The sequence below is a fragment of the Notothenia rossii genome (assembly GCF_949606895.1).
Source record: "Notothenia rossii genome assembly, chromosome: 6".
In the NCBI taxonomy this organism is placed as follows: Eukaryota; Metazoa; Chordata; class Actinopteri; order Perciformes; family Nototheniidae; genus Notothenia; species Notothenia rossii.
The window spans coordinates 26,839,663-26,854,113 of NC_136909.1; the positions used below are offsets into that span (position 1 = coordinate 26,839,663).

The 14,451-nt window shown below is 38.6% G+C and overlaps 2 protein-coding genes across 2 annotated transcripts; one reads left to right on the forward strand and one right to left on the reverse strand.

Annotated features, from left to right (window-relative positions):
- Positions 1-6,363: 6,363 nt before the first annotated feature.
- On the reverse strand, positions 6,364-8,517 carry LOC307043149 (uncharacterized protein). Its single transcript, XM_079687428.1, has 2 exons — positions 8,106-8,517; positions 6,364-7,853 (listed from the first exon to the last, which is right to left on the reverse strand). Exons 1-2 carry the CDS (start codon positions 8,275-8,277, stop codon positions 6,970-6,972), a joined length of 1,056 nt encoding a protein of 351 aa, XP_079543554.1. The 5' UTR covers positions 8,278-8,517; the 3' UTR covers positions 6,364-6,969.
- A 159-nt stretch (positions 8,518-8,676) lies between these two features.
- Positions 8,677-13,943, forward strand: cenatac (centrosomal AT-AC splicing factor). Its single transcript, XM_079687427.1, has 11 exons — positions 8,677-8,975; positions 9,225-9,391; positions 10,218-10,316; positions 10,395-10,461; positions 10,991-11,053; positions 11,459-11,526; positions 11,634-11,748; positions 11,861-11,891; positions 12,402-12,503; positions 12,704-12,836; positions 13,381-13,943. Exons 1-11 carry the CDS (start codon positions 8,859-8,861, stop codon positions 13,499-13,501), a joined length of 1,083 nt encoding a protein of 360 aa, XP_079543553.1. The 5' UTR covers positions 8,677-8,858; the 3' UTR covers positions 13,502-13,943.
- The last annotated feature ends 508 nt before the right edge of the window (positions 13,944-14,451 follow it).

Sequence of the window (14,451 nt, forward strand, 5' to 3'; positions counted from 1 at the left end):
TGGTAATGCCCACCATCCTGATTGAATTCTATTACAACTTTCCACTTGTGTTCTAGTTCTTTATCCAACATTGCTTGGCTGACACTTTGACTGATTTTTGATTTTTTGCTTTGATTAGCCTTGTCGGCTTCACCCGACCAATCCGACCACCTTCTAGCTCTTTCTGAACTATCTCTTTCTTTCAAAGATCTTTTCTTCCTCGCAGCTTTGGATATCATCCATTTCATATCGTCTCTTTGGCTACCATCTGAGCTGGTTGACATGATGAAACACTCAATGTACAGTTTATGCAAATCCGCCAAAAAATAACAGTCCAATGCTACCGTTTCTGTATGTATCCGAGTTTTCCGATTCTCTCTGAGCTTTCTGTCACGCGTCTCCGACTTCACTTCCACTTCCGGGTTGTTCGTCCGCTCCGATGCAGCCTCGTCCCCCTTGTGGTGATAGTGAGGGTAGACAATCCTTTTGTTGACAAGACAGTAGTGACGGCCATCTTGGTGACGTGTGTTGTTCTGCTAGACCGGAGATGTAGTTCATTCAGCGTTTCACACAAAAAAATGTGTTACTTCACAGTTTTACGACACATTTTTTTTTTTTCCTTGCAAAATTATCTTTTAAATTGACAAACATCTACGGAGCCCTTAAAGGGACATGAAAAAAAGAAGAAAAAAAAACAGAGAAAAAAAAATTCAGGATAACGGGTTAGTATCTCGTGCGCACGAGATACTAACTCGTGCGCACGAGAAACTTTCTTTTTTTGGGGAGAAAGTTACCGGTGCGCCAAGGAGGAAGTGAAGCGCACAAGACACAACCATTTCATTGCAGACTGTTATGTTTACGTGTGGAAATGACAGTGCATTATTTGAGATATATTTCGTACTCAGACTTCACTTTAAGGACATTTCGGCCAGGGGTGTGTGGTCACTCCAGGAGGCAGCGGGACGTGTAACTCAGAGAAGAGCAGCACCAGCGCTCAAAGAGCTTTTACGCACCGCCTACTCTGTGTTTACCTTCATTGAACAGCTATAAAGAGTGTTTGTTTCCCTATAAAACAGCTGCGGGGGAAGCAGGTACTTTACGGACATTAGTTCAAAGATCAAAGCAGACTGGTTTACAGACTCTCCTGTTTTGCCAATCCGGTGCTTAAACCAATAGCTCTACACCCCTGGCCGAAATGTCCATACAATTAAGTCTGACTTCAAAATATAGTCTATCTCAAATAATGTATGCTCTGTCATTTCCCCACGTAAACATAACAGTCTGCAATGAAATGGTGTGTTCCACTTCCTCCTTGGTGCATCGGTAACTTTCTTAAAAAAAATAAAGTCAGGAAAATGGATTCGTTTCTCGTGCGCACGAGAAACAAATCCGTCTTCCTGACTTAATTTTTTTTCTCTCTCCCTTTTTTTTTTTTTTCCATGTCCCTTGAGGGGCTCCGTAAACATCATATGTGTAATTCGTGGCACAATTCAAACGGGATCGAAAGATAATCTTTCTCTCTCCATTGACCTCAATACATAATTTTTCCGAAATAAGGTCCCATGGAGGTCCACCGCAAGGGGAGGGACTTCGCCACTCTATAAGTTAACTAATAAAGGAAACAATAACATAAACAACATGTTCCCCAACTCTTGTTCAGTGAGTTGCATGAATCACTTTTGTTTGACTTCTGGGTGAACCTTTTCTCACAAGTGTCACATTTGAAGCGATTTTCACGGGCAGAGGTGGGAAGTTACTAAGTACATTTCCTCAAGTAGCCTACTGTAGGCTACTTAAATAACATTTTTAAATACTTGTACTTTACTAGAGTATCTCCATGTTATGCTATTTTGTACTTCTACTCCACTACAATCCAGAGGTAAATCGTCTAATCTTACTCCACTTATTTTGTACCTTAAATTACTTTGCAGATTTGGATAATATGATATAATCAACACTTAAATAAGACTTTATTTAAACCTGGAGTAAATTCACAATCTATCCTGCAGTATACAAAGTTATAAAAACTAGCTGCACCGTTACATGCCTTGATAAACACTTAAATTAATAATTAGAATCAAAACATATAATATATATTATTCTGAAATAGACCAATCTGCATAATAAATACTTTTGGTACTTTAAGTATGTTTAGATGCCGATAGTGTTTTACTTTTACTTGAGTGACCTTTTGAATTCAGGACTTTACAGTGTATTCCTACACTCTACTTCTACTTTTACTGAAGTAAAAGATGTGTACTTCTCCCACCTCTGTTAACCGGTGTGGGACCGTGTGCAGATTTTTTACTTTAAGAAAGGATAAAACTCCACATTTTGAAAAAATGTTCTCTGGTTTGTGATCAGTACTGGCATTCACGTGAATTGCTCTTGCATGGCTGGTGGACACTTTGGTTGGGAGGAATCTGGTGCCTTTCTGTCAGATTCAGATTGTAATACTATAACTGAGATGTTGGTTGTGTCAGTGGATCTATGCAAATGACACAAAAAAAAAGACAAATGTGAATTTTACTGAGGCCCATGGTAACTTTAATGTTCTATTTAAACATTCAATACAATAAAGGAAATTAGCCGGCTCTACCAAAGTTTAATATGAGGCAACTCCGGTGACCAAACTAATCAACGTATTTAAATAATATAATAACTTAAGCTCAAGCCCATATGGCCAGCGTTTAAACACCTACTAACAACTTACTTCCACTTACTTATTATGTCCAGCAGACTGGATGACCCTCATTTGCTTATATCTTTAGCGTTTACGGTGAATCTGGTATTTTTACAGGATGACCAAACAAAGCTTTATAGTTAGATACATGCATTATATCACACAGCATTAACTGCATCATTACTATTCATTATTACTGCCTTAAGCACCATGTAGATTATTATTTCCAACTTCAGCAAGTGTCACCTCAAAACCAAAATAGCAACCAAAAAAACAATTTAATACCACTGCAAAATACAAATGACAATGACATATCGCAATCATAAAAGTTATATTTGCAAGTGAATGGCAGTATTAAACATGTTAGCATATGTTGCATTGCTCAGTCCCAGAGGTAGCTGCCTGCTGGTAAACATTCATCCAGATGAAAAAAGTGCTGCATTTATGTGCCTTGTCACTTGTGTGGGTCAATATGGAATCTACTTGTTGGTGTAAACCATGTACCTTTTTTAATTCAAAGTTACATTTTCTAGTCAGTGAATCCTTCACATGTTGATCAATAATTCATCTTTACGTCTGAAATTGTTCCCACATGCTTTACAAGTATAAGGTTTCTCACCTGTGTGGACTTTCATATGCGCATAGGAAGCATCCTCAATGTGGGTGGGACCAAATACATATATATATGTATATATATGTACATATGTACATATATATATATATATATATATATATATCATATGCCTTTTTATCTTCATATATGTATATATGAAGAATTTTTTTTAAATGTTGAAGTTAAATGCATCAATCTGGTGCAAGTTAGGGACTAGATCTGTGGATACATCTCTCAACAACACCAATGTGAAACCCATGTGAAAGGTCACCAGTTCAAGTCCCGGCAAGACCAAGTGCTACCGAGGTGTCCCTGAGCAAGGCACCATTCCCTACACTGCTCCCCGGGCGCCGTTCAAAATGGCAGCACACTGCTCCTAACACTAGGATGGGTCAAATGCAGAGAAATAATTTCCCCACGAGGGATTAATGAAAGTCTTTCCTTTTTTTTTTTTTAACTGTTTAAAACAGACTCACTTTTCTTTATGCATAAAGAAACTCCCATTTTAAACTGTAGTATGAGTTGGAATTATTTCATACCTGTTATTCTCTTGTTTTTTTATAATGATCATATAAAAGGTGTGCCTGGAAATAATTGTTTACATGAGATAACTTAGACTAAAGTCAACGAGTCCTTTACCTCCCTGAGCAGACGTTATAAGATGTGTCTGACAGGAGAGGGCCCTCCTCCTCCTCCTTGTTGCCGAAACAACTCCTTATGTACGTTAGCGCTCTCTCTCCCGCTCGCACAAAATGTGCTCATGCCACACACACAGCCGCGCTATGACACTCAAAGACCCAGAATAACTTTTAATGCTGTATCCTATTCTTTTAGATGGCTTTATTGTATGATATGACAGATGAACAGATCGCCACTGGGCTTACAACTGAAGACACAGCTACGCACAGAACGCAGCATGTGCACGGCTCTGAGAATCTGCCCTGGTACAAAGCAGCAGTGAAAACATGGTACGGAGTTTCATTGATTTGGGCATTCTCTCAATAAGCAAGTGGAATGGATTTGATAATGACGCACTGACACAGCGCTCTACAAAGAGCACGGACTTTCCACGTGGTAAAAGTGGGGGGGTCTAAACTAATAATTTTAAAAGGTGGGGGGGGGGGACTTGTCCCACCCTCATACAATGTCTGCGACACCCATGCTCATATGCCTTTTTAATGTTGATATCTCAATGAAGCTTTTTCCGCAGGTCATGTAAACTAGCATTTCTCTCCTGTGTGGATTCTCATGTGACTCTTAAAGTTACAGTTATATCTGAATTTTTTTTCACATGTTTTGCAAGTAAATTTCTTTTCATCGGTGTGGACTCGCATGTGTTGCATCAAGTTGCTACTTTCTCTGAAACCTCTTCCACATGTTTTGCAAGAATATGGCTTCACATCCGTGTGGGTGGTCATGTGTCTTTGCAATTTTGACATGTACTTAAAATCTTTCCCACAAATTTCACATTTGAAATTCTTCACCGTGCAAGATTTACGTTGCATGTCTGACAAGTTAGAGTTGTTTACATTTTTCATTTTGGTTTTGCGATGTCTCTTGTATATTATTGGATCGGCAGTGCTTGTTAACCCTGAGTCATTAGAATTGTGAGGGATGAGCTGCAGATTACTTTGTGCTTCTGATACCACAACGCTTATAACTGGCATGTTGCCTACCGACTCTTTTGCACAAGTCTGACCGCTATGCACACTTTCCTCATCAGTAAGAGTCACCACGAAGACATCTGTCTCCTGCTTTAGTTCAAGCTGCTCTTCCTCCTGACGGGTGCAAAGTTCCTCCTGTTCCTCTTTAATCTGTGGAGGCTCTGGGTCCTCTTGGTCCAGACTGGAGTTCCTTTCCTGACTACAGAGCTGCTGGTCAGTGAGAACCTCATCCTCATTACAGACATGTTGCTGAGGGAGCTCTGGAGGGAAGTAGAGGACAGAAAGAAGAGAATACTACTGTAATGGTATAAAACAAGATATATGAGCAGGGAAATACAACCTGTGTTTAAAGCATTATTATCCTAGAATCGCATATAACCAGGTACACTTTTAAAAGAACATTTTAGTTTTACACACCTTTCGTGAATAATTGTATTTCATGTTGCCTAACGATCGCCAACAGTTTGCGCTGTCGAGCTATCTCTTCCTCGAACTTCGCGATTGCTTTTTCAAAAACTCCGAATATTTCTCCAGCAGCAGCACTCAGACGCTCGTTTACAAACTCTCTCAAATACTCCACTGAAGACATGTTCAACTTAATAAAATATGTTATATGTATGTGCACTACGACTTCTTGTCTTACAAAAACACGTTATTATAGTTGAAGCTTCTAGACCTCGCATTGTTTACTTCCACTAAACGTCACACTGTTAAGCAGCCTTCTTCTTCTTCTCTCAGATTATTGGCGGGTCCCAAACTACTTCAAGGTGCATATCGCCACCTACTGTACAAGAGTGTGCTATCCATCATCATGTCACCAAACCACCACCCGTGGAAGTAGGATTAAACTATTTAAAATTATCCTTATCATCCCTGTTTCACCCGGAGAATGAAAACGTTTCTCGTAGCTCTTTCGCCATCTCCTTATGTTTCCAGTATCCTCATCCTCATCAGGCTCCACTACCGGCCTGACCCTTTCACTGAGCTTCTCTTCTTTTCATAATGTAAAATTACATTTTACATATTTTCTTTGAGAAGGTGTGTCCCAACTTTTGACTGGTACTGTATATATATATATATATATATTTCTAAGTCAACCCTCAGCAGTGAAACACCAGGAATGGGAATTGAGCCACCCATTCTCTTAATGCTAACATGAGGGAATGTGTTGAAAATCCAATTTAAAGCTAACCTCAACACAGTGAGGTAATACACGTCTATATAAATTGCTACATTCCACCACTCAATATGAATCAATTCAAATGATCATCTAAAAAATAGTATTAAAAGAATAATTAACTTCCACCTGGTGAGCTGCAACACCTCTTGAATGTTAACACAAATACTCTGAAATAAGATTAATTTGTTGTCAGTCACACATCCATCTGCCACTTTGATGAACAGAATGTGCTCATAACTTTAGATTTCTGAGTAAATTGCTCTTTAATCATTAGCATTCAAAGTTTCCATTGTTACAACACATACCAGCATACACACATCTGAAAACGTACTACTTAGTTGGCTGCGCCCCTTCGAGCAGTGGCCATATTAATCTCTGCTTCAGCTGATGTGTTTACAGCACTATGTCGTACCACAATATGTGGGTGTGTATCCCCTTTAAAACCCAAAACAAAAAAAGATCAGGATGATTTTTTTTGGAATACTTAAAAAATATAAATCAAATTGAAATGTTGCAGACAAACAGAGAAAATACTTGCTGGCAGGATGACAACACAGGTTTCTCAGTTTCAACATCAGTTAATTAAAAAAAAGGTATCAAATACAAAATAAAAATAATAGTCAATTAACTGGTCAACGATTTTTCCTGTTCATGGATTTTCTTGTCTGGTTTTATGAGAAAAAAATGTCCCTCCACTTTAATGGGTTTCGGTATGTTGCCCTGAAGCATAACAACTGAGTTCTCTCAGGGTTTAAGAATATATGTGTATGCAATCTCTTATATGAGACACATGGAATACTCTTTCAAACAAGTGTTGCAATTACATGGTTTCTCACTAGTGAGGCTCTCCTCATGTCAACTGTAAAGTCTCCTCAGAACTGCCCCAAGTTTCACAAGAAGACTGCTTCTCAGGTGTATGCATCCTCATGTGCCATTTCATGTCCATCTTCCGACGGTATCTCTTCCCACAGATATTGCAGACATGTGGCCGTTCATCTGTGTGGGTCTTCATGTGGTTTGTCACATCATTTTTAAGTCTGAAATGTTTCCCACATATTTCGCATGGATATGGCTTTTCACCTGTGTGGATTGACTCATGTTTCTTTAATGTTGCAATGTCTTTAAATGTTCTCCCACAGGTGTTGCACAAATATGGCCTTTCACCTGTGTGAACCCTGAAGTGTCTATTCAACGTGGTTCTGTCCTTAAATTCTTTCCCACAAGTGTCACATGTGTAAAACGTTAAACCTGTGGGAGTATCCCGGCGAATCTTACATGTAATGTTGCGGTGACGTGTCTTTTTTTGTTCCGTCTCTGAATTTGTAGTTGATCCTGAATCTCCATGCTTGCCTGCTTTTTGATATTGGATCTCAGCTTTATGAAAGTTGTGAGAGACGAGCTGCTGGTTACTGCTTGGTTCTGGTACCACATCCATTATTGCTGGTATGTTGCCTACACACTCTTTATTCACTGCACTTAAAATCTCATATGAATTAAAGTTCTGATCTTCACTGTGCTCATTTTCCTCATCAGTAGGAGTAACCATAAAGGCCTCAGTCTCATGCTTCAGTGCAAGCTGCTCTTCCTCCTGAACAGTGTGGAGTTCCTCCTGTTCCTCTTTGATCTGTGGAGGCTCTGGGTCCTCTTGGTCCAGACTGGAGTTCCTTTCCTGACTACAGAGCTGCTGGTCAGTAAGATCCTCCTCCTTCTGATAGATATACTGCTGTGGGAGCTCTGGAGGGACAAACAATTAACAGGTAGTGTTGTGTCAGAAAAACTGACACCACCAGAGCAAATGTACACAGGTCTACATTCAAAATATAGGATATTGCATGAGTTTCCAGCATTTTTCTGACAGGCTGTTTCCAAAACGAATGACACACTCGTCAACAACCTTATAGGGTGCTCACAGGCTAATGGTATATTATAGCTGCTAAACAACATATTATAAATTTAGTACACATTGATAATTCACGGGGTTCTCACCTATCCTGCGTAAATGTATTGCAGGTCTCAAAACTATATCCAATAGTTTGCGTTGACGAGCGATCTCTTCCTCATACTCCACGACTGTTGTTTTAAAAACTTCAAATATTTCTTCAGCAGCAGCAGTCAGTCGCTCGCTCACAAATCCTCTTAAATACTCCACTGAAGACATTGTTGCTTGAATGTCGATTTAATATGCACATAACCTTTGAGTACAGTATTGTCTTTGAATTTAAAAATCCTGCATGCAAAGAATTATGCTTAGCTGACAGCGCTGGTAATGCTTACTTTAAAACATCCATCGTTTACTTCCGCTATTCTTTGTTATAGCAGGCTCATTGCCGCCACCTTCTGTGTTGGAGTGTGGAACAGAGTTATTGATTAACTTATCCAAACATAACAAAAAATAGACAGAGAAGACCAAAAAAACAAAGCTCAGCTAACCATGACATTTAAACACCAAGGGAACTCTGAATATTCACATTACTAATACCCAAAAAGAATTTTTCATTGGAATAAACATCGGAAGAGTTTAACAACCGCACCACATGGCCTGTCTACTTCCGGGGGAAAACATATCGGGACGGCAAAGTTTCGTGAAGCAAAGTATTTGTTAAAATATAAGCTTGCGTGTGTCCTTTCGTTGCAGATATACTAGGAATTAACTAAACATGCATCCAAATATTAGTTTTTAGCACGGGGTCTGTTTCCATTCAGCTTTAGTTCATTTACGGGGTTTTAAACAGTGTCTAAATGGGTGCATATTACTGTGCTATATGTAGACAGACAACATTCACCGGGAAGAAACATATCTTCGAGAAAAATCACCAAAGCACACTAAGAGTGGTTCTTTTAAAATTCTTAGAAAAGGTTAGTAGGTTGTTTTCAAATAATTATGACTGATATATACGTATATTTATCGCATATATCGTATATATATCTTGTGCTCATATTACTCCCACCTCAACGAAATTGACCGTACTAACCATGATGCAAACAGTAGCTGCAACCGTTGTCACAAAGTAAATCATAATTGTTGTGTTTTAAACCTTGTTGTGTTACAAACCAAGACATAATGTTTAAGGGTAACTTTAGCTTTCTTTACTTACTGTCTCATAGGTAAAGGAGGCTCGCCGGACACTTAAAAAACCCCAGGTAGAAAAATTTGACTGCACCCAGCACAAGAAGACTTTCTGGTGCTACTGCTGTGGGCTTGAAATTGATAGAAATGTCACAGACGACAACATGACTGTGCTGTACGGAGGCTTGTTGGAACACATGGCCACGTAAGTTTTTTTGAAATTACATTTGTTAAGCCGATTTTGATTTATATGATGCCATGCTCCATCAAATTCAACCACAGGATGGTTGACACAGACACCAGAGGGGTTGATAAAGTATGGCCAGTTAACAATCTTTTTATTTAAAAGCATTATTATTATGGTTTTCTTTTGTTATGCCAATTAATCAAAGTAGTGGGTAAGCACAATCGACACTTACTCATTTATATTTGCTGACATACTTTTACAAAGGCTTAAGACATAATAAATTGTTTTTATATCATCAGCATCATCAATCCGTCTTATTTATAAAATGTTTTTAAAACATCCCTTTTTACCAAATCCAGGAGATCGTTTCAGGATATTCTTACACTTTTTAAAGGCAACCGAACAATAAATATTTGCCAGTGAGGGATATGGTGTGAAGCTTTTCCAGACGCGTGGTGTTGACAGCAAATCAGGTCTTCTCTTTGAGTGCATTTAAGATGTTTATTTGGATTTCAGGATGATGACAGCAAAACAAGAGCCGGGTGTTTAACTGATAACTAAACAACTAACTGTGATAAAGAAATAAACCGAAATGAACTCAAAACAAACAGAAAATAAGCGAAAACACGCACGCTTGAAAAACTGTGTGGCTTCCCTCTGGTGATTCCCAATCCCTAATGCTGTGCACCTGTGGCCTCCCCAAATAGTAGGCTGTACCCTGAAATTGGCTGAGTCCCCGCCTATGCCCAGCTCAATTCAGTAGTATCACAGCACTTTCATATACAAATATTAAAATACATCAAATTGGCTGCAACACACTTTTTTAAAATGTATCTGGTTTTAGCCCCGAGCACAGGAGGAATACTCACAAGTTCTGGTGGGAGAATAAGGCCGACCCCAAGTTAAGAGACAAAGTCATCGTCACAGAAGAGGAAACTGAAAGGTAGGCCTGGCTGATACAAAAATGTATATTCATACAGTGTGTTTGGAGAATTGGAGATCATTGTTTATTTTTGTTTAGGTTTAAAGTTGAGGTGGCAAAAGCGTTGGAATCATTTGTGGAGCATGAGGATGAATTCATTAAACAGGTGATGCAAACATACTTTTTTTTTACATAATCTCTATTACTCAACAAAGCTGTGAGTCTTCAGCCATACCAGTGGCTCTATGAATCTGTACTTCGACATAGTATGGCTTAGAGCTTTATAAAAACATCAGCACGCTTGCAAAAACAATGCTGATATAAAGAAGGTCACTATGGTCACTCACCATCTAATTTAGCGTGCCATACAAGCATGCAAATATTTGCTACTTGGCACTAAAATATTGGATAATTGGATATTTTGACCTGATGATTGTGATCAATTCAGGAGATCTCCATCGCTACATCCAGTGAGTGGTATTTCACAGGATCAGTGAGAACTTAAACCTAATTCTGAATAGTCCGAGGATTACCGTCAGCAGATTATGAATGTCTGTACCATAATATATTGCAATCCCTCCAGTAGTTGTTGAGATTTTTCAGTCTTTACTTGATGAATAGGTTAACCGTGCTTGAAATTCGCTGATATAATTCATTTTTTAATTTTCTTGTTCTCTTTTTCATCATGGTTGCAGCAAGCTGATTATATCCGGACACAGGAGAAGAATCGCCAAGAGGTCCTTCAGTCTCTTTTAGAGGTTTGTTTTCCAAGGATGCATTGGCAGTATCCATCACTGTGGCCTTGGCAGGTTTATTATTTATTTTTATGATGATTATAAGTAACTAAAAAAATAACAGTTTTCCAGCCAAATCATTGTAACTGCCATAGTAGGTAATTAATGATCCTCTGCAGATCCTGGTATAGTATTAATATTGTTGTTGTTGTAATATTGCATGTGGTGAGTTTCCCCCCGCATATTATAGTCAAAAAGGTGTTTTAGTTCCAATCCAAGAGGGAGAAAATGGCTGAATTTGTAAGAGAGAAAAAAAGATCTGAATAAAGAGCGGTTTATGTTAGAATTTTGGGAAACGTAGTGTGAAGCATAATTAGTGCTCAGACTTCCTCTATGAACCACTGTTGGCTTTTCCTGAATCAATATCAGCGTGAGGCAGAGTCGGAGCTTTTCAATGGAGCCAATGGAACAGACATGTCTGCTGAGGAAACTGTCAGGTAACACTATCTACCGATGACATTTCAAAAATTTTTGCATTGTATTGTCAGTAGCAATTGAAATGACTTTTGATGTTTTGGGATTCGTCTTGTTGTCTTGGGAACAGCTCTCAGTTTACACCTCAGGGATCAGACCAGAGGGCGGGGAGCAGCTTTGTTCATTCTATGGTCAAGGCACCGCGCGCGGCAACAGGACAAGGCCTGACTTTCATAGGCTATCAGGTAGCTGCACAGCTCTCATTGAAAAAGTGTTTTATGTCTATGATTGGATTGTTTTTAATGTTGTTTTTCTTCTCACATCAACTCACTTGATCTCTTATTGTCTCTGTTACAGGATAATTCAAACAGAGGAAATGTTCATACAGGTACAGTAATATATGAATTGATGAAATAATAAAGTATCTACAGAAATGCCCAGAGCACATTGGAAACATACATAGAGGCGAGTGGGGGGGAAATGATTACTATTAGGTATGCATTATGTTTTGATAATCCCGGTATTTTCCGATCCTGATGCATCCTACCTTTAATCAATGAAGGGAAATGTGTGCTTCATTTATTACTTTTACTTTATAATTTGTGTGATCTGAAGATTTCAGTTTAATATCATATCAAAGACGGAAAATATCTACTTTTCATTTGTAAACTCCGTTTTTGGAAAATAATTCCAGCTCCAGAATTATTGTTCTTCACAAAGCATTACATAAAACAAGTTTTTCTTTTTTTTATTAAGGGCGGAACATTATTATTCTTTGACTTTGTTGTTTTCCATGATTGTCAAAGACACAAAGCTGCATAAACCCTGCATTTTTAACATCTATGATCTAAGTTCATGGATTGATGAAGAATAAGCATAAAGCTTTTGTCTGCCATAGGTGCCGTGCCTCCTTGGCTCCAGGAAGATCCTCTGGAGGGGACCTCTGGTGCCGCAGCACATCCAGAGATTGGGCCATCGCTCCAAGGGTTCCTCAAACAGAGTAAGCATTTAATTTAGCCAAAGACATTTTCCAGCCTTAATGATGATTTCCATGGCTGCTGTCACAACACTTAACCAGGTAGCTGTGATTTATTATAATCAGCCTTAATAATTCAAATGTTAAATCCATGAACACTTAAGGAACTCAAATCTCTCAATTATTGGAGTATACATAAAATGTCCTCGTTTTTCTTTTACCAGAGGAGCAAGAGAAGCTGAAGAAGCTTCCCCCGAACAGAGTGGGAGCCAACTTTGATCACAGCTCACAGACAGACGCCAACTGGCTTCCCTCCTTTGGTAGAGTGTGGAACAGTGGCCGGCGCTGGCAGTCCAGGTGAGATCACTCTTCATCACACCTAGATCATTATATAAGACTCTTCTCTCAATGTCCCATGTATTATATACCCAAACAGACCTTAAGTTAAGGTTTGATATATCGTGTTTGAGCATTAAAACAATAAACAGCAGCAAGTCTATGTACATATCTACAGTATAAAGGACAATCAAAAGATCCACTTTTTATAAATAATCCAACATCATCCAATCAAGTTGTTTGAGAAAACTACTGCCTGAAAGCGAATGGAGACAACCCTATCCTCATTCTACTGTCTGGAGGCAACGTTTATATATATTACGAATAATTATGGCAGCAGCACAATTTCTATCATCCCAATAGTATTTAAGCAGCTGCCAAAATGTACATACCTAACACTTTTATTTGTTATTACATAGTATTTCATCAGAATACTTGCATACACATAGTTATATTGTTACTAGAATCCTAATAATAATCTGTTAGAAACATTTTTGATTTTCATCCCAGTTTATTAACTCCACTGGTCTCTGCATGTGAATAACAACTTTTGTTTTTTGAACAGGCACCAATTCAGACAAGAGGAAGGGCAGAAGAGCAAGAGGAAGAAGAAGAGGGAGCCCGGCACTGAAGGGTCAAAGAGAGCAAAACCCCCTGAACAGACAACACAATCTGACAACCCTTAAAACAAGCTACGGTGTGTCATTAATGAGTCAAAGATGTATATAGTTTGCGAGATGTGATATAATGGGTACTTGGTTAAAAATGCTCAGCCTACTAGACGCCCCTAAAGTATTAAACCAACCAAAAGCAGTGTTTGTATCAGGGGGCATTGTATATATACTTAGACTAAATTGGAAAAACATATTTGGACAGTTAACTATAACTATTGTTTTTATTGTGCCTGTTACAAGTGAGATACAGCTCTTGAAGAGGTCAAAATGACCGTTCTGGCAAGCAAACAGCAGGGGGCGCCAACCACTCAGCTAACCCACACACACCTGCTGTGTTTCATCGAAGTATTGACATTAAGGCAGGCTGTTGAAACTGACATAAAAACAACAGCAAACAACTGTATTATCCATTTTTTATATTACATTTTTCCTTGTCTGGCAAAAGACACCACCATTTAATGTTGTTCTTGTTGTTTTTGCAGCTGAGTGTTTTGTTTCTGCCTCAAATGTTGACCTTTTTAATGTTATTTAGTAAACAACCCAATATGGACATGTACAAAATGATGGCGGCAGTTAACAGTTTTCTTAGACCTCCAACAATAAACACGTCTCTTTATTGCAGTGAACCTGAACAACCAAATGTTGAGCTTTCATTTCCCTTTTCAGACCATGTTATGTGATGCATTACTGCAAAAGGCTTAAGGGCAGCACAACTTCATTTGGGACATTGAAAGGGTATATTTGCAACCATATAGGAAAGGGGTCCTTTAAAGTCTTAAAATCCAACTTTTGTCTGCATAGTTGCTTAACACACAATATTCTCACCAATATATCTCAAGGTTTGTTTATGCAGAATTTTGTGGTGATAAATATGAAAATCATTTGATAACTGTTTTTGTTTTAAACTTAGGGCCTACACTGATTTGGTTATAACCTCCTGCAATACATGATGCAGCATTTAG

What these genes read in the sequence shown, in the direction of transcription:
- LOC307043149 (XM_079687428.1), bottom strand. Translation starts at nt 8,277, where the DNA reads ATGTCTTCAGTGGAGTATTTAAGAGGATTTGTGAGCGAGCGACTGACT. An exon ending in AATACATTTACGCAGGATAG is followed by an intron (nt 7,854 to 8,105) that starts GTGAGAACCCCG and finishes TTGTCCCTCCAG; the next exon opens with AGCTCCCACAGCAGTATATC.
- cenatac (XM_079687427.1), top strand. Translation starts at nt 8,859, where the DNA reads ATGGGTGCATATTACTGTGCTATATGTAGACAGACAACATTCACCGGG. An exon ending in TTTTAAAATTCTTAGAAAAG is followed by an intron (nt 8,976 to 9,224) that starts GTTAGTAGGTTG and finishes ACTGTCTCATAG; the next exon opens with GTAAAGGAGGCTCGCCGGAC. An exon ending in CAGAGGAAATGTTCATACAG is followed by an intron (nt 11,892 to 12,401) that starts GTACAGTAATAT and finishes TGTCTGCCATAG; the next exon opens with GTGCCGTGCCTCCTTGGCTC.